General features: G+C 38.6%; 1 protein-coding gene across 3 annotated transcripts in view; it reads right to left on the reverse strand.

The window, feature by feature from the left end:
- Positions 1-21213, reverse strand: part of LOC131692234 (la-related protein Larp4B) — a 131010-nt gene that overhangs the window by 100878 nt on the left and 8919 nt on the right. For all 3 annotated transcript variants that reach the window (XR_009305938.1, XM_058979160.1, XM_058979159.1), the window contains one exon: positions 5339-5900. Coding sequence is in view for 2 of the 3 variants with exons in the window: in XM_058979160.1 (XP_058835143.1) it covers positions 5339-5900 (562 nt within the window). In the remaining variant the exon portion in view is untranslated. The remainder of the gene's footprint in view (positions 1-5338; positions 5901-21213) is intronic.

The raw sequence follows: 21213 nt of genomic DNA on the forward strand, positions 1-21213 counted from the left end.
AAGAACGATAGTGTTAACCAAGGAACCGAACCGGATGGCTTTTAGAGATTACGAAAATGCTCCATCGTCACCGAAGAGAATCTCCACAAACCTAGAAGAGATAAATGCCCTCACATTCGCTGTAGAAACTTGAACAAATTTTACTCGAAGCCCATTGGAGCCGGGTAAGTTGGCGGGATCAGTCTACTTTTTCATCTCAGATCGAAAGCTAAAATAGCTCTGCTTGTTAACAGTACAGTGTATCAATCCAACGTTTCTACATTCTGTCTGCAGTCTGCGTCAGTGCTATAAGCAAGTAAATTAATCGAAAAATAACATTCGTCCCAAGTCAGTGTGAATAATAAATCACCATTGCTTTCATCGGTTCAGCAGAAAAATTTGAATAATTTTCGATGCAATACATTAGCCGACGGTTTGAAACACTGCCCAATCCGCCCTAGTGTTCGCTAAGTGGAACAGTTATATTAAAGGTGTAAATGCAGCTTACACTTACAAAAGTTGTCGTCATTCAATTCCACCACACTCGTAATTCTTTACTGATGACGTTTAAAACTTTAGTCATGGCGGAAAATTTTGCTATGGGAATGGGAAACCATGTACAAAAATCTGAAACGAAACAACATCAACTCCACATCAACTAAATCACAAACAACCGCCCTGTCAAAAAAGTGGGGACGAACATGCCCTGTCAAAAAAAAAAATGCGGACGAACATGATCAGGCGATTTAAAAAGTTTGACTCAACTCGCCTGTGCTAATTGCCCCTCGGAACAAATGCAATTTGCGAATGCGATTTAAAGGCAATTTCAATGCTTAGACAAATTTTCTGGCGGCTGAAATGGACTTGGTTGTTTTTCGCGTTATTCAAACATGGCGGTTCATGTTTGGTTTAAGATTAAAATTGTTTTTTGAACAATTGGGTCAATAAGCTATATATAGTTTTCCGTTCCATTCGATAAATTTTAGGTCCAATATACATAATATAACATTATTTAAAAAAAAATTCGTTGTAACACGTAAAAACGTTTTTTTTGTTTTTTAAAATAAATCTTATTTAAACTTGGCAACCATACATAGGAAAACTGCGGTTGTTTATATCTGGCCTATCAGGACAACACCCAAAATGAAAAAAAAACTATATGCAATGGATGGTGTATATGTCAAATAAAAATAACCCTGCGGGAAAACCGAGAAAACATGCCTTAATTTTTTCTGACAGGGCATCATTTGTCATGAAATTCGATATGTCAAATACTTCTTATAGTGTCAAATCCAGACTGTCAACATATTTCTTTATTTTAAATTTTAATATTATTTTCACATTTCCTGAGCTGGAAAAAAACATTGTTGCAATCACGAAAATCAGCTTTATCGATGTAAGTAATAAAAAACTACTTTTTTTTTCTCATTTAATGACCCAAAGTGCACTTAATTTAGCCAAGGAATGTGGGAAATTGTGGAATCGTGTGTATGTATAGTAGAACAAGATCTCTGACCTAAAGTCTTAATTAACGTCAGATTGTCAAAAGTTTTGACGTGCAATACCAATTTCACCATTGATTCTTCCTATAATTTGGTAATGATTACCTCGTATACTGGTAAGTATATATAAGTAGATAATGAATCCGAAAATAAGCATTATTTTTAATTTTCATATTAGGCAATTAAGGGCGATTAAATGGCGCGTTCCGTGGGCGATTTGGGGGCGATTTAAGGGCGGGTTGGGCGGCAAAAAATGACGGCGGCAAATCGCCCAAATGTTGCATTTGAAATAGCCCCCCAATTGCCAGCAATTTGCTGGCAAATTGAAGGGCAATCAGCGCATCCGAGTTGGCAAATAGCCCCCCGTTAACCAGCAACTTGTCTTTTTTGACTGGGCGGACTGGCTTCTCAGGCACCAACAGAACCTGCACACAGTGTGTTTAACAATAGCCAACTCGGATGCGCTAATTGCGCTTCAATTTGCCAGCAAATTGCTGGCAATTAGGGGGCTATTTCAAATGTAACATTTGGGAGATTCGCCGCCGTCATTTTTTGCAGCCCCACCCGCCCTTAAATCGCCCCCAAATCGCCCAGGGAACGCGCCATTTAATCGCCCTTAATTGCATAATATGAAAATTACAAATAATGCTTATTTTCGAATTCATTATTTACTCACATAAACTTATCAGGACACTAGGTAATCACCACCAAACCATAGGAAGAATCAATGGTGAAATTGGTATTGCACAACAAAACGTACCACAATCTGACGATCATTATGGCTATAGGTCAGAGATCTTGTTACACTATACTTACACACGATTCCACAATTTCCCACATTCGTTGGCTAAATGAAGTGCACTAGACAAACAAAATACAAGCGATAACACGGCAATTGTTTAAAAAAAACAATTTTAAGCTTAAACCAAACATGAACCACCATGCTTGAAAAACGTAAAAAATAACCAAGTCCATTTCAGCCACCAGAAAATTTGTCTAAGTGTTGAAATTGCCTTTAAATCGCATTCGCAAATTGCATTTGTTCCTAGGGGCAATTAGCCCAGGTGAGTTGAGTCAAACGTCAAACGGTTTAAATCGCCTGACCATGTTCTTCCGCATTTTTTGACCGGGTCCTACTACACTATTTGGGCGATTTGTCGCCGTCATTGTTTTGCCACCCTACGCGCCCTTCAATCGCCCCCAAATCGCCAACGGAACGCCCCTAGATTCTAACTAGAATCGGTTGTGTCACTGGAGCCGGAATGCGAACTGGAACTAGCCAGAATTCCAGTTCATTTCCGGCTGAGCTTAACTGGGCATGCTCGTTTTGCTCAAACTCCCTTTTAGTTAGGAATTATATTCAAGATTGAATATATAATTTGGAAGAAAACTTAATGCGGCTGACAAATATCAGCATTGCTAATGGAAAAAAGTTCAAGAAATCGATTGAAGATAAAATTACCAAGGGGGCGGGCGTAGCGTAGTTGGTAAATCGATTGCCTTATACGCAGCGCACCTGGGTTCGAGTCCCAACCCCGCACATAGGGTTAGAAATTTTCCATAAGAGATCTTTCTAACTCGAAGAGGCGAATGACCTTAAGGTTAAAACCTCTATGATCGAAATAAAAAATAAAGAAAAAGAATTACCGTGCGGTTTTCCATAACTCCCTTCCCTTCCCTTCAGAAAAAAGGCTGAATCCGGCTGATTGAAAATAGTGACGATGTAAAAAGTTCAAGAAATTCATTAAGGATAGCTAGGATTGCACGAAACGTTTGTACCCGTTTCACCCCAATCCTTCCCATAGCTCAAGTTTGAAGTTAAGCCTGGTTCTACACTTCGGAAAGGGCCGAATGTGTCTGATCAAATTAGCATTTCTTGTGAAAAGAAGTCCAGAGAATCGATTGAAGATAATTTGAATGACTGCACGAAACGTGTACACCCGTTTTACCCCAATTCTTCCCATAAATCAAGTGCGAAGGTAAACTTGGCTCTACATTTCAGAAAGAGGCCGAATGTGGCTGATCAAAAGCAGTAACTCTTATGTGAAACAGTCCAGGGAATCGATTGAAGACACAATAACCGCACGAAACCAGTCCATCCGTTTTTTTTTTAAGAATGAGGATAAAACGAGTTAACGCGTTCCGTGTGACCATTCTAACCATTTGCAATCGATTTTCTGAACTTTTTTACGTATGACCTACTACTGTTGAACAGCCGCATTCCGACTCTTCCCGAAATTTTTAATTTCCCAATTGATTTATGGGAAGAACTGGAGTAAAACAGATTCACACATTCCGTGCAATTATTCCAACTATGTTCAATGTAATGTTGAGTCAAGTTTATATATAAACCCGAGATATGGGAAGATTTGGGGTAAAACGAACATACACGTTTCATGCGGTCATTCTATATATCGACAATCTTTTTCCTGGACCTTTTACAAAAGAAATACTACTTTTTATCAGCAGTATTCAGCATCGTTCCGAGAAGTGCAATCAGGTTTAACTATAACCTTGAGATCTGAGACGAATTGGGGTAAAACGGATTAAAACTTTCCGTGCGGTCAATCCTACTATGTTTTATTTTTTTTTTAACTTTTTCATTTAAGGAACACAAACTTTGTCCGACTGCGCTCAGCTTTCTTCCAAGTTATATAGCCAGTCTTGAAAATAAACACAAACAAGAAGGGGAATTAGAGCAAAACGACATTAAAGCGCATCTCACGGTCATGGTCAATTCCTGAAACCGATTCCCCAGACATTCTCACATAGGAAGCACACGTTTAGATAACAGTACTTAGCTTTCTATCAAGGTAATGAGTAATGTCGCCTTTTTGATACTTTTTCCCACTGTGCATTGTATTTAATGTATTCGTATTAATTACAGATACTTTTTCAAAGTGGTAAATAGTGTAATTTCGCGTTGTATTGTTTGTTTTCTACCTGTACCTATAAAAAAGTTTACATAGTCTTAAGCGAACACCATCAATGTTATTCTTGTGTCGTCGTTTCTGTGATAATTCGAGTTTCTTGAAATTGAGTAATTATTTTCAATAATAAATACATCAAATGCATTATCCAATATAATGTAATACTCTACATATACTATATAATAAACTGGGATGAGAATGGGTATCATACTAATTACTGGCTGAACGAGGAATCTCGCTCTTCTATAAAAAACATCAGGTGTGTTCAAACACTTATAAAAACATATTTTATCTTTTGACTGGATATTATTATTGGATTTTTTCCACGTAATTCTCTATACTTACGGGTCCGTCTTGACTGTTATTCAGTAACAGTAATAATGACTTGGAAAACGTTGATCTTACGGTTCCTAATCAACTCGTATCGTGTATCAAAAGATGCGTTTCGTATCTAGAAACTTCTACCGAAAAGACCAATCTTTAAAATCAATGATTTAGGAGTAATTCAATTATGTTTGTGAAAAGGGATTGCAAACACTGTGAAAAACCATCTAGTGACTCAAATCTGAAACGGTGGTGTTTTTCCATATATTTTGATAATTTTTTCATACAAACAACAATCCGCTTTCGAAAAGGGTGGATGTCAACCGATTTGGCTAAAGTTTGGATCAAAGTGGCATGTTAAATATGTAACATCTGACGAGCAGGATTTTAAAAAAAATATTTGGCACCCTACATATTTTCCATTAGTCCAATTTGAATGTGGTAAAATCAATATTTTGAAGACGTCAAGAAGTATATTGGTAAGTAAAATGTAGGGTCTTTTACTACGTGAAAAATGCCAATCTTTGGAAAATTTTCGAATATCTCAATCAAACGATGATCCCCAAAAAGGAACAAGTTCTCGTAGCGGCAGATTGTACCTACCTGTTGATGAAATGCTAGATTTCACCACCGTCGACGTGTGAACGCTTCCTGCTGGGGCACTGATTGCCATCGTCGTCGGGTGTAGCATGGTTTGTACTTTAGTGACGCCACCGAATTCCACACCCGTAGAAACACTTGCACTGGAGTCACTCTTTCCGAGATAGGCAAAATTCGATACACTGGAGGGTGCTATTGAGACCACTTCACTGCCACAGCCGGCTCCTGCACCAATCGCTTCTATCACGCTCAACAATTCGTTATGTCCACTGGATGATGTACTATTCGATGCGATTGGGTTGCCACCACCACTCCCACTGGAAGCGGTGGACGTTATCACATTGGGATTGTTTGAACTGCTGATGGCACTGTCGACGTATTGCACTACTTGAGGTGGCTGATGCTGGAAAACGTTAACCGTCGCAGGTTGCGATTTCGGATACTCAACTATTTCCTCGATGCAAGCCGAGCTGATGCTGTTGGCCGAACTTGTCACTGGAATTGTTGTGAATGGAGCCACCGGGGTTAACTCGTACGCTATGCAGCTCACTGGCGTAGGTGTTAGCTAAAATTGACACGGAGAAAACAGAACCAGGATGAGTATCGAAATCTAAAATTTCATATTGAACTTCAAGTCAACTAAACATTATAAAAATTATTTTTTATTTGTATTGGTAGATTGATACTTTGGAATTCTTTTATTTTAATAATCATCATCAAGAACGGCAGAAATAAAGTAATATTGAAACTGATCTCATAGGATCACGAGATCACATAATTGTTGAATTATGTCACTATCAAGAAAACACCCACATATTCCGGAATCTGAAACAAAATCAAATCTTAGGGGTCACTATTTCCTTCTGTATAATATGCACATTTTATCATCGTTGTAGCACGCCCGAATATCCCTGTTTAGCGCTGCGGACTATGATTGTGCATTCGTTTTCTTAGTTGTATGATATTCTATTGGTGATGTTGGCTATTGGTTTGGAGGTACTAGACGCAATCTAATAGAAAAAGAGGGGTGTTTTAGTTCTTAAATCTGCTAGTTTGTAAGAAATAACTGTTGTATCTTTGAATTCAGCTAAAAAGAATTTAAAATTGCTCATTGCTCAAAAATCGGATGAAACATTCTAATTTGAACCAGTCCAAAAACAGTATAGCATAGTGATCATTGTGACGTATTTTTTTATTCAATATTAAACTGGACATTTCTATCATTTTTTATTTATTTTGATATCGTTGTGATACTTATTCAAATAAGCATTTCATACGTGATTGCACTCATCAGCTATCTGCATCTCTGGAGATGAAGCTCCGATCAATAAAATCAATAAAAAAAATTTATCATTTTAGTGTAAAACGGTTCAGCAATCTTTCTGTAAAATTGTGTTAAATTATTTGACACACTGTATGCACGCAGACATTTACTGAGCCCTCCGAACTGAATCGAAAAATATGCGAGACTTCATCCGATGGGCCCCGATAGCGAAATCGAATTTTGGATTAATTCCTCAGCCATGCTTCACACGTGAAAGGCAAACACACAAAATAATATAGTTACCCGAATCGTTTCTTTCTCAGTTTGCAGCTACGTGGACTGTAAGGGTAACATATTTGAGTGAGTAAATTTTAATCATATATATGTAAATAGCCATACATTTTTCAAACTAGATCAAAGAACAGCCACCAGTTCACCTTGCCTGTGCAGGCAAACCGCTAACATATGGCTTCACGCAAAATCAAAGCACGTGCGATACACATCAGCATGCTGGTGAACGCGTATATAGTCGAGGTGTCATGTATGTGCCATTCATTTCTAAACATACAGGCACCGATCCCAGCGAATGGTGAAAAAACTTTTAGTTTTGAAGTTAGTTTTACACCAAACGATAAATTTGATCGATAATTGAATGATTCATAGGTTTTAGAATAATAGTGTACTTTGCAGATAATTTTGCAATCTTTTTGCCTTTCTCTTTAATGAGAGGCTATGCAATCACTCTGAAACTCTACTTTCTAATCAAGGTCCGGTATATCTTATGTAGCATTTTTGTACAGGATGGTCATCATGCATCCTAGAATTCGCCAAATTAACTAGGTATGTACCTATAAGTAATTTTCAAAAAGGTCAGTGAGATGAATGATTTTATTTATTTCTTGTATGAATGATCTTATGGAGTAGAAGTCAAAATAGCTGGATGAAGTCATTTGGTAAATGAAATACAATTGTCCTCAGTATGAATACGACGTTCGGTGCGAAATATAGTACCAATAAAGATTAATGGGAATGGGAACTTTTTCGTGCAACTTCCGGATGAAGGACAGAATTTCAATCGGCCAATGTGAGTTGTGGTTGGAGGCTGCTTTTCCTGGTATTATGATGGCAATGAAATCTATTTGTCTCCTATGCCAATTTTGGGGGCGATTTGTTGCCTCTTGGATTTGCGCATTGCGTTTAAAGTTTGTATGAAAATTGTAGTTGATAAAGGGTTTAAGCTTCCTAATATACAAAAATAAGTTAATACATTTACCAGTGTAATGCCATAAGAAATTGGCTACTTTGTCAGTAACGTATTTATGCTAAAGAATGGGAGAGACCGCGTTTATGTCCAAGAGTCTGGTTGAGGTTAACGGAAATAGCTCCGATTGATGGGCGAAAGGTATTCGGGTTGCTTCGGGCAAATGTCGAATCACAGCGGGAGAAGTGAGAGGTCAATATACGCCTGATTGCCCTCATGGGGATGGAAGAGCATAATAGCCGAAAGCGGAGCGAACGTATGCGAGAGTGGAGTAGCTTGAAAGGATTGCAATCGGCCGATCGCAGTTGTGAAAACTGAACTAGGGTTCAGTTCAGATCGCACGTAATAGAAATTGTGTTGGTTCGCAATAAAAGAAAGCGTCACGACAGAAATTAGTATAGAAAACATTATTTTGTTTGCTTATCTGCACAATCAGATCGCTATTTAACTCAAATAGAGAAATCGATCGTTAACACTGCAAATGTGCTACCAGCGCCTACGATTCAATTCTAAATATCTCAGAATCTATTCATCACAGAGACTTCCCAATAAAGTTCAGTCGGAAAATGAGCCGGAAAGCTGGCTGGTTCTAGTTCGTAATCCGGCTCCAATGACACAACCGATTCTAGCTAGAATTAGTTGTGCCACTGGAGCTGAAATACTAACTAGAACCAGCCAGAATTGCAGCTCATTGCCGGATGAACTTTACTAGGTTGGTGCCTACGAAAACAAATTCTAGAATGATTCTTGGAGCATTGACAAAATTAATAAATTTCTGCGATTAATTTGACCCTTCTATCTTAAAATCGTAACAACATTTTTATTAAAAGTCCCAGCAAGTTACAGTTTTCGGAAAAATTGTTAACTACATTCTGGACTACTCTTTTATCATATCCCGCGTAACCGGAGACACTAATCGGTTTCTTTCCTGCTAATTTTGAAGACAGCAATGACGACATACTGGCTCTTCTAGAAGCTCAAAATGAAGGTTTGGTAGTTGACAAATGGAAGACTATTTTGAGGAAAATTATAAATAAACGCCAAGTAGAACTTACATTTAGAGTAGATGGGATATCAGTGGAATCGCTCAAGAAGAGTAATTTTGTCCCGGATTGCAAATTTGGAAATGCTTCTATACGGAGAAAACTTCCTAGAAAAGTTGTACCGGAGCAAATGTACATTGATCAAAATTTAATGATACTAGTAGATCAACAAATACCTACAGATTCCAAAAAATGCTAACTTTTCATCAACAACGAATTTAAGTCCCATAAATTTACACTGCAACCTCCATTTACGAACCAAACCTGGGGTTCGTAAATTGAATTAGTTCGTAAAAAAGTGTTCGTTTTTTGGGATTTAGTTCGTGCAATATTCACGATAACCCTAACAATAACCCAACGGGCTTGAAAAGTAGATGATGAAAATGGACAATTGAAACCGTTTTTAAATCTAAGATGGCGACTTCCAGCTGAGAAATATTCACAACATTCCTAACATTTTAAACGGGAATTTACCATCTTAAGTTTAAAAATAGCTTCAGAAATCGATTTTCGTCATGTACTAGTCGACCCCGTGCTGAAAATACTCATATTGTTGAGGTTTTAGAAAATCTATCTAAACCGGAAATCGCTATCTTGGATTACAAAATGGCTCAAGACATCGATTTCCGTCACGAACTCATCAACCCCATTCCGAAAATACCCATATTGTTGAGGTTATAGGGAATTAATCGAACCCGGAAGTCGCCATTTTGGATTACAAAATGACTCAACACATCGATTTCCGCTTTCACTCATCAATCTGATTCCAAAAATACCCATATTGTTGAGGTTATAGAGAATTTTTCTAAACCGTAAGTCGCCATCTTGGATTACAAAATGGCTCAACACATCGATTTCCGTCATGCACTCGTGAACCCCATTCCAAAAATACCCATATTGTTGAAGTTATAGGGAATTAATCGAAACCGGAAGCCGCCATCTTTGATTACAAAATGGCTCAACACATCGATTCCCGCACTGCACTCGTCAACCCGATTCCAAAAAGTCCCATTTTGTTAATGTTATGAAGAATTTTTCAAAACCGGAAACCGCCATCTTGGTTTACAAAATTCCGTCATGCATTCGTTAATCCGATTCCAAAAATACCCACATGGTTTAGGTTATAGAGAATTTTTCTAAACCGGAAGTCGCCATCTTGGATTACAAAATGGCTCAACATATCGATTTCCGTCATGCACTCGTGAATCCCATTCCAAAAATACCAATATGGTTGAGGTTATAGAAAAATTTTCTAAACCGGAAGTCGCGCTCTTTGATTACAAAATGGCTCAACACATCGATTCCCGCACTGCACTCGTCAACCCGATTTCAAAAAGTTCCATATTGTTGAGGTTATGAAGAATTTTTCAAAACCGGAAGTCGCCATCTTGGATTACAAAATGGCCAAGACATTATGGATTTCCGTTAAGCACTCGTCAACCCGATTTCAAAAATGCCCATTTTGTTGAGGATATAGAGTTTTTCTAAACCGCAAGCCGCCATATTGGATTAAAAAATGGCTCAAGACACCGATTCCGTCAATCTGATTCCAAAAATTCCCATATCGTTGAGGTTATAGATAGAGAATTTTTTCCCAACCGAAAGTCGTTATCTTGGGTTTCAAAATGACTTCAGACTTCGATTTCCGTCATTAACTCGTTAATCCCATTCCGAAAGTACTCTACTTTTATTAATGACAGCAAATATAAACATGTTAATACGAAATGCTCTGACGATTGATCGAGGACACTGTCAAAGTGACAGTGTACTTTGATGAAAAAGCACCAAAACTGGCGGCACAGTAGAAATAGTTGATTGTTTTTTGACAGTTTCTAAACATTTGCTTTTTAATTTTTTTTTCGTAGGCCATGGCTTCAGAAGAGTATTTCAGAAAAGAATTCAAATATGGAACCGTCCAGACTGTGGATTCCGGAAAACCACACGAAGTTAATAAGCGCATTTAACTGGTTGTTCTATAAGGCCATGTAATTTGGACTGTGATAACGATAGATTCCCGTGCCCTTAGTGTTTCCGAACCATCTACGAGGAACTGAAGATGAAAAACAGAGTGTAGCGCATGTACCTTGAATCTCTTGGATAATTATTAATCGTTGACAGGGCAAGAATGGATCAGCTTCGGTCAGATGGGTATGTTGGATTACAATCCAGTAAGAAACTAATCCGACACGCACGATGAGCATGGTGGATCGACCAAAATGAAAAATACGTTGGGAGTTTCCGTGCCTTGTCAGACTATATTGGCTCGTGTTCTAAGAGCCTGGATTATAGACGAAATATTGACACTTTTTAACTTTGATCATTACGGTTTGGTCAAAGTTTGAAAAATATGCGCCAGTAGATTTTTGCCAATGAAAATAATTAACAAAAGTGATAATAAATAAATCTGATTTGAAAGAATGGCGTGGTTGAAGATATCGGTCCTAAAGCACAAAAATAAACCTTAACCTCATCTCACTGCAATTTACGACTTAAAAACCCGATGCACATACAATTGACTAGTGTTATAATAAATATCACCCAAATTTGGATTGAACCATAAGTTTTAAAATCGCTTTAGCTATTTTTTTTTGAAAACGCGTAGCTAGTTACCGTCTTCGACATAGTTGTTAACCAAGGTTTGAACTGTAGTTTTATAAACCTGGTTTTTCATATTGAGTGAAATAGCGATCTTTATTAACGTAAATGCAAAATAATTGATTTCTCTATATAAAATCCCATACAAAATTTGAACGCAATGCGCAAACCCGGGAAACAACCGACCGCTCCCGAATTTCGCACATGTATTTGGGACCACAAAGGGAACTCAAAAAGTGCTGTGATGAAAAATGTCATATGTCGAGCCACTCTACTGCACAACCATGCCATTCGAAGTGAACTCTGGGGTCCCTCAGGGAAGTCATCTTGGACCCTACATATTTTTACTCTATCTAAATAATTTAAACTTTCCATTGGAATGCTTTAACTGGTCATTCATCGACGACTTCAAACTATTTCATCTAATTAAGGATCCTGAAGACATCGGTTTTTTGCAGACACAATTGCATATTTTTTTCAAATTGGTGCAACGTAAATAGGATGGTATTGAATCCTTCAAAATGTTCCGTTATCTCTTTCTCCCGCAAACTCCCGATAATTGAATATGACTACAAGATCATCCGTAAAAGATTTGGGGATTCTACTAGACTCTAAAATGAATTTTAAGGATCACATAGAATATACAATTTCCAAGGCCTCTAAGTCACTGGAGTTTATTTTTCGTGTTTCGAAGAACTTCGACAATATATACTGCTTAAAGGCACTTTACTGTGCTCCGGTTCGTTCGACGCTTGAATATGGCGCTGTTATTTGGGCACCATATTACCAAATCGATATCCAGCGCATCGAAGCTATTCAATGCAAATTTATTTGTTTCGCTCTTCGTCGACTTCCTTGGAGAGATCCACTAAACCTCCCGAGTTACCAGGACCGCTGTCAACTTATTAATCTCGACCTGCTGTCCATTCGACGAGATGTCTCTATAGCTGTTTTCATTGCTACAATCACGAATTGATTGCCCAAATCTCCTACAATATGTGAACTTCAATATTCAACCTCGTATAGTCTTCGATTTCATCCCTTTTTAAGAATACCTTATGCCAGAACCAATTACGGGTATAAAGGGCGAACACGAAATTATTGCGACACATTCAACAGGGCATAACATTTTTACCATTGGGTAAAAATCAACCAAATTTTGCACACTTTCTCATTGATGTGTATTGTTTACATGCTATCAAACTCGAAGTCGTGTTTTTCGATTCAACGAAAATGGAGGCGAACCAACGCGAGTCGACAGAACAAATTCTTTCCAAACACCTGGAATTTTCTGACCTGTCGCACCGGCAGTTGGGAAAAATGTTGAACATTCACCATTCAACCACAGAGAACAGACGTCCATCTTCAGCATTCAACTTGTGTAAAATCTCTAACGGTTTCGAAGGTAGTTTGGATATCTAAACCAGGTGCGCTACTGTCGTCATGTTTTTTTGTGGCTGAGTGCGACAGAACTGACAGCGGTTATTCCTCTACCCAGTCAAACTAGTCCGGAACCGATTCGGACTTCCAGCATGAATTCCAGCTCAAATGCGTCAACCGATAGAGTCGGAATCGGTTGTTTTCTTTGAGCTAGATTTCATGCTGAATCCATCCAGGATTTCGAACCGGTTCCGGAATCGATTTGACGGATAGTTGGGATAGGTTGGTGCGGCGGCGCTAGTGTTTTTCGTACATTAATTCAAATGTTTACACACGTTTTTTAAATATTTTTGTTCGATCATGGATGTCTGTTCTCTGTGATTCAACCGTCTCCAGAGTGCTGAAGCGGTTCCAGGAGCGGTTGACGTTGGACCACGGCAAAGGAGCTGGAAGAAAACCGGGACCGGAGAACAAAAAGACGGAGGGAAAGGTGAAGCGGATGATTAAAGCAAATCTCAACGTCTCAAGCCGTGATTTGGCTAAAAAGATCGGCATGTCGCAGAGCTACGTCCAGAATGCAAAGAAGAAAGCTGGACTACATACATACAAGGTACAGAACTTCCCAAACCGCGATGAGCGGCAACAATCGACGGCTAAAACTCGGGCACGGAAGCCCTACGAGAAGATGCTGACAAAATATGGTTGCTGTGTGATGGATGACGAAACGTATATAAAAGCCGATTTTAAGCAAATTCCGGGGTTGGAGTTTTTTACCGGCAAGAGCAAGTTCTATGTGGACGGCAAATTTAAGAAGAAGAAAATGTCGAAGTTCGCCTCCAGATATTTCATTTGGCAGGCCATCTGCTCTTGCGGCTTGAGAAGTGAGCCTTTCGTGACAAAGGGCACAGTAAATGGCGAGATCTACAAATCTGAGTGTCTCGAGAAGCGCCTTTGGCCGTTCTTGCAGCAGCACGACGAAGCTCCGCTATTTTGGCCAGATTTGGCATCATGCCACTATTCTAAAAGTGTCCTGGAGTGGTATGAGGCCAATTCTGTCCATTTTGTTCCAAAAGACATGAATCCGCCAAACTGTCCGGAGCTGCGCCCGGTGGAGCAGTACTGGGCAATGATGAAGAGGGAACTTCGGAAGAGCAAGAAGACAGTCAAAGACGAGAAGGACATGTTAAAAAAATGGAAAATGGAGGGCATCAAGCAAAAATGCGTTCAATTTTACACTCAAGGCTCCATCGATTAACTTTTCTTTTGATTTTTGAAGTAAATATATGTATAAAACTACCCTAAAATTATGGTTTGATTTTAAACATTATAAGAAAATTGGCAAGACACCGAAAGTGTCGCAATAATTTCGTGTTCGCCCTTTAATGAGCCATTTGCTAGTATGTGTCGTCTATTCAATCGTTGTTCTAATGTCTTTGATTTCCACTTGTCCCGAGATGTTGTAAAGCGATTGTTCCATAATACCCTCTCATGTCAATAATATTATCAGTGTTAGTTTGTAAGCGTGAATATTGTACTCGTAGTATTAATTATAGTGAATTGTTTATATGTATCATTTGGATGTTTGTAATCTGTTGGTGCGAAAGATGAAGAAGTTTTATGCCTGCTGGAGAGCGAGATTGAAAGGATTCCAGCTCCAGCGGGCTTTCCCTGCTCCCTGCTAGTGAACATTATATTATTGAATGATGCGCCTATGCGAATTTTTCAAAATCCTAGGGGAATTGTGGGTAGGACAGGTGGGGTAAGACGGACACATGGTTATTTTAGGGATATAACATTAAAACTTCAATTGTATTGTATGTGTACTAGACCGGCAACAATTTTGACTTTTTCTTCGGAACACTGTTAAGTCAAACGATAATTGACTTCACATAGTATTTATCAAATATGAGCTTTTTCCGAAAACTCTAGGTTCACTCACAAGAATTTTGAAGTTTGTATGTGAAAATATATGAAAATTAGGCAATAGAAATAATAAGTTCAGTACAAAATGCCACTGCCATCTTATGCATCCTAAAATCTGCAAATATATAGCTTAAGGTGTAAGGATCAACATTGCTGAAGACTGCCAATTGATTCGATTTTGCAATAAAGAGACATTCTCATATAAAGTTATGTGTTGCCTCTCTTTCTCGCACATGCTTAGAATAGGAATGTTCAAAAAAATCGGTTGGTCTTCAAAGTTAAATAACTTTATCGTAGAACTTCCAATCAATATGATATCTTCAACAAATCTGTTCGTTATAAAATAATCTACGCGACCATACGTTTTGAGGTATACAGAGTTACTGTTGCGACCCCTTGGTCGGCGCGCCTCACGATACCTAACTGACAGGCAGAACCATCACCACGAGCCCGTATGCATGACAGCAAGGACAGACGAAAAAGAGAAGACAACGTGTTGGTCTGTTCCACATCTTGTTGCCCTTAAGATTACTTAAAGCTAATTAAATTAACTACAAAATAGCGGAATCTATTAGAGGTATAGATATATTTACTTTATATAAAATCACTCGTTGCAAATATTAAAATTTGTATAGGCACTACGATTAATTACTGATTACCGAGAGAGTAGAAGGTTATGTGAACCGTAGGTGATATTAAGTGTGGCCTACATAAATTTGGTAAGATCTGAGATGATTTAACTGCGGAGAGCATAATGAATTTGCTTATTAACTATTATAGCGTGAAGTAAAAAAAATAAGTTGGATAGAAGTGAAAAAGGTGAAGGGAATAAGGGAAACTAAACGTAAGTAATTGTGAACATAACCTAACATAAATGAAACTGAATTTGTATGAATTTTAGGAAGTTTTTAATCCTTCCGCATCAAATAAAAGGAGTTAAAATCACGGAAAATCCTTGTTCCTTCGACATAAATCCAACAAGTTAAAAACTTCGTTTATTGTCGTAACCACACAATGCCAAACAACCAGGCAGGTGCTACCATCCAGCTGAACTGTCATTGCAAAGTATGTAACAGGGAAGATCATAGCCGGATGGTCCAGTGCGATACATGCGACGGTTGGTACCACTTTGAATGTGTGGGAGTTACACAGGACATTGAGCACCATGACTGGGTTTGCTCGTACTGTCCAGCAGCCACGGGAGCACAAAGGAACACGTCGAATATCAACTATAACCTCTCTGCACAAGGCGGGCACACATTAACAACAGCCACTATTATACCAAGTGCCAAGTATATTTTCTATTCCAAATCGCACGAATCCGCTCTACACATCATGTTCGGCATGGAATGGCGGACAATCGAATACTTTCGTATCGTTTGCAGCACGAATTCCCGTTGACGCTCCTATGGTAGTGCCAAGACCACCCCTTCAATACAACAATGATGCAGATCGCTCTAATAAACCATGTACACCCAGAATGGTAACCTCACCTATTACGCAATCTACCACCACTAGGACGGGAATGTTGCTTGCCAAGGAAGATGGCCCCGACCCCTCTGAAAACTACTCCACACAATCGAGTAAATCACACAGCTCAACCGTGCCTTCAAGACAACGACGCCTTCAGCTCGCATTACAAAAGCTGGAACAAGAACGCGAGATGGATGAACAAATTGAGGCAAGAAAGCGTGAGTACAATCGTAGAAAATACGAAATACTAATGGAAATGGAAACGATCAACGAAACATCGTCAAACGTTTGTGTGGAAGAGGGAGATCAAATGAGTAAAGTGGAAGAATGGCTTTCAATGCAGGACTTAAATATACAATGCCCTACGACTCGAAGAGTAATCACGAATGATCAGACTCTGCCACCTATCCTCTGGTATCGCAAAAATCTCCTCAACTATTAGCTCAAAACTCCAGCGTCCCGAATAATCAGCCGAGATGGACAGCAACTTCACCAAATATAAGAAAACAACCATTCATGCAAACCGCGAATGTGCCCTCCGAGTTTATGCCCATGCTCGGCTCTACTCCCAGGCACTGTCCGCCCACATACACTTGCGCAGAAGACCAGGATGTAGGAATAAATTTGTCCCGTAGTCAAGTAGCTGCCCGCCAGGCTGTTTCACGCGAACTTCCTATTTTCAGTGGTTCTCCTGAAGAGTGGCCACTGTTCTATTCTACTTTCAATACGACTACCAGTATGTGCGGCTACACATCGGAAGAAAACTTGATGCGATTGCAAAAATGTCTCAAAGGAAAAGCTTTAGAGGCGGTGAAGTGCAGACTGATGCATCCTGCAAGCGTTCCTGGAATCATATCGACTTTGAAGATGCTATATGGAATCCCAGAGATCATCGTACATAATTTGATTGCAAAGATACATGCTGCTCCCCCTCCTAGGACAGATAGACTGGATACATTGGTCGAATTTGCGCTTGCAGTACAAAACTTGTGTGCAACGGCAGAGGCATGCCAGCTTCAGGAGTATGCATATAACGTTGCACTCCTCCGAGAACTAGTAGGAAAACTCCCTTCATCAATTAAACTAGACTGGGCTAAATATCGCCGAACTCTTCCAAACGTAAACCTTTCTTCCTTTGCAGCCTGGCTATATGAGCTGGCGGAAACAATATCTCCGATAGCACCAATCAATATCATCGCACCAAAGGCCCTCAAAGGAAATAGGAATGGTCCGGCGTTCTTTAACGTTCACTCACTGCAAGAAGAAGAAGAAGAAGACACAATGTCACAAATCCACGTTCATCAGATGGAGCCAGCTACCAAGTGCGTTATCTGCAAAGGGAGCTGCTCAATCATTGAAAAATGCAAACGATTCGCTGAACTCGGCTATAACTCCCGCTGGGCAGGCCCGTAGCCAGGATTTTGTTTCGGGAGGGGCTTGAAAATTATTGCATAAATGTATAAATTCTGATGACTTGAGATAGTTACAGTAAACTGAATGTAATTATGAAATGTTCTTAGTGAAAACAATTTCATAACTAAGACAATAGACACTAAAAAACCCTAAAAATATGTTGTCTGTTACAAGAAAAGCTATAGTGCATCGACGAATTAAATTTGATTATTATTAGTTTATAAGTTAGAAATTTCTCTCAACATTCTTCAAGAGATCAAAGTATTTAGGGCTGATTGAAAATGCTACGCATTCTAGACTACTCGTTTACAAGGTGTAGAAGACGCTAAATTGGAATGAGTACAAAAATATCCAAAAACCCACCTAACAAAACTTTACACGCATTTGCTAAACAGGAGAACGAAACCAACGTCAAGGTTGTCTCCATGGATAGGAATATATCAGTGTGAAATCCAAGTTTATCGTTGCCAAGAATGTCCGAACAAAGTGAACTTCAACTCCTATTTTAATGATCATTACTATTACTAGTTCTGTGACTTCATCCGAAATATGCGTTAACTCAACTTTATGAAATTTTCTGTTTAAATGATCATGTCGTAATTATAACAATCCTGAGAAAAACACATGTTTTTTTCATTTGACTCTCGTGGGGGAATGGGTTAAACACTATCTTCGACAATATTATCAGGTAACTGAGAATAACTATCTATTTATTTATTTAAGTAGATTCTTTTTAGAAACTTTTATATCATTGGACTTACGAATTAAAAATATCGTAGACTGATTTTCCTAGATCCCTGAAACTATAGTAAAAGTCAAAATGTAAAGTGAGTGCAAAAAACTACTGATTCCACTACAATGCAAGAATAAGATCATTAGCTCATTGACGTTCAGAATTTTGCAAAACCGTTGGAACTTGAGAAGATTACATAGATTAAGTAAATAATATATTTGAACATTTGAAGGTATTATTTCGGATTTCATGGGTTTTTGGACAATGTAAAATATATATTTCAATGATTTAATCTACTAATGAAAACTACCCATAATTTAATCTACTGCTCAGAACTTGTTCACTAATCAAAAGAAAATTACTTAGCACTGATTAGTGAATGCTTCTAATTTACGTAAAATTAGGTAAATACACTCAAGTTTTTTTACGCGGTTTTTTTTTGCGCGGTATTTTTTTACGCGGTTTTTTTACGCGGATTTTGAAATTTACGCGGTTTTCATTTACGCGGATTTTGAAATTTACGCGGTTTTCATTTACGCGGTTTTCACTTACGCGTAAAAAAACCTGAGTGTATATCATTGACACCACCAAAATAACTAGAAACTATAAACACAGCTGAGCTTAATAATTTCAGAATCACTTGCTTCCGACACATGGAAGAGAACACATCGCACTTACATCTAATTTGCAAAAGAGGCTTTCTTTTAGAGTTGTATGTTTTCAAATCACAGCAAATTATCCGTTTCCTGTGAAACTTTTGCAAAACTTTATGTCAATTCGTCAATTTTGCCTTTATGTTTGCGAATATCTGATTTCTTCCTTGCTTCTCGCTCCCAATAATTACCCGTCCAGGAGAAAATAGCTGACTAATAACCCGAGCATACTATTTTCTGGTATCATACCAAAACCTGGTATTAGTTGATTATTAATACCTCATTCAGGTAATAGGTAGGTATTGCAGAAACATTTTTCAATACCTGATTAATACCTCAATAAGGTATAATATTTTATTTTCGTATTTTCATGTACTCCAGTAATTTTTACAAATACCAAATCAATACCTTATTGAATACCTCCATACAGTGAATTTTGTTATTGGAAAGTTGAAAAGGTTTTGTTTTAATTCAGGTATTATAATAACTCGTTTCATTATCAACTAATTATTCGTAGTACATGTCTCAGTTATTATTTCAGGTATTTTACCTCATATGCAAGGCTTCTTAATGCCTTATTGAGGTGTTCAAATATTGGGTACAATATACCTAAATTTGCTATTCTGAAGTTATTTTCTTCTGCTCGGGTATCCTTCCGAATGGATTCCATTTCTCCCAAATGTGACATTAATCTGCGAGTAAGCGGTATCCGATCTTGTAGCGGAACATTGATGTTCTCATCGTCCATATATAGAAGGATCTTAATTATAGCATTGTCACACTCAACCATGTGTTTTAAGTTGTTCGAAATGAATGGCTTCATCTGGGCTAATTTGTTGAGCGCTAAATGCCTGACATGGTAGAACTCGCTTCCGAAAGTCCAACCTCCATTTACACCTTCAGGAAATGTTCCACATTATGAATACTCAGTCCTAAGCGAATCATCAATAATTTTATAATCACCGTATTTGGCTGGAGCACCACTTCTTGCTTCTCGACAGATTACTACAGCAACAATTATAGTAACAGTTTCTTTTATTCTGTAGGCAAGACACACAATATAAAAGTTACTATTTTTGTCGTTCGCGTCGCACTGGCTCGAGCAAAAGCATAAAGTGACTGAATTTCGTGACCATTGCCTTTGGTGGTTGGAAATAGCCTTTCTTCAACTTTTTCTCAAAGCTTTGTTCAAACCAAATGAGCAACAAATTTTGTTAAAAGTCGCCGGTTTTTTAAATTCATTTTTAAAAAATTTCGGGAGGGGCTTTAGCCCCCTAGCCCCCCCTCTGGCTACGTGCCTGCCGCTGGGCTGCCGTGAAAGAATTCGGACTTTGTAGAAAGTGCTTGAAGAAGCATAGGGGAATATGCAGATCTCAACGAATATGCGGCAAAAATGGATGTACCTTCAAACATCATCCACATTTGCACGACAGCCACCGTGAAGAATCTACTGCTGATGAACCTAGCGAAATCAGTAATCCACGAGGTGATACTTCCACGATGCACGACTGCAACACGCACCACAATCATACTCATAATACGCTTTTTCGTGTTGTACCTGTAATATTATACGGTCGCGAGAAGAAGGTACGAACGTATGCATTTTTGGATGATGGATCCAAGTTAACCTTAATGGATGCTGCACTTGCGAAGGAGCTGAATCTGGATGGGAAAACAGACCCACTACTACTGAAATGGACGAGCGATAAATGCAGACTGGAGGAAGAGTCAATGACGCTGTTCCATCAGTCACTCATTCTTAAAGAACTGGCCAATCGATTTGAACACCTGCGAGGAATACCGGCAGAGTCGTACAAAAACATACAACCCAAAATTCTTATCGGCATCGATAATGCAAACCTCGGATATGCCATGAAAGGAAGGGAAGGTAAACTTCATGAGCCAATTGCAACAAAAACCCGGCTTGGCTGGATAGTTCACGGTGGCTTAAATACAGAAGAAGAATTTGTTGGGCATCATAGTGCATGCAGTAAACATACTGACGATATGCTACAGCAATCGGTGCAAGACTACTTTTCTATCGAAAGCCTCGGAATAATAAAACCAGATAAAATCATTGTGTCTCAAGACAACATACGTGCTCAGCGACTCCTACAGTCTGTCACTAAGACCGCTAACG

Source organism: Topomyia yanbarensis, chromosome 3, assembly GCF_030247195.1.
Source record: "Topomyia yanbarensis strain Yona2022 chromosome 3, ASM3024719v1, whole genome shotgun sequence".
Classification (NCBI taxonomy): domain Eukaryota; kingdom Metazoa; phylum Arthropoda; class Insecta; order Diptera; family Culicidae; genus Topomyia; species Topomyia yanbarensis.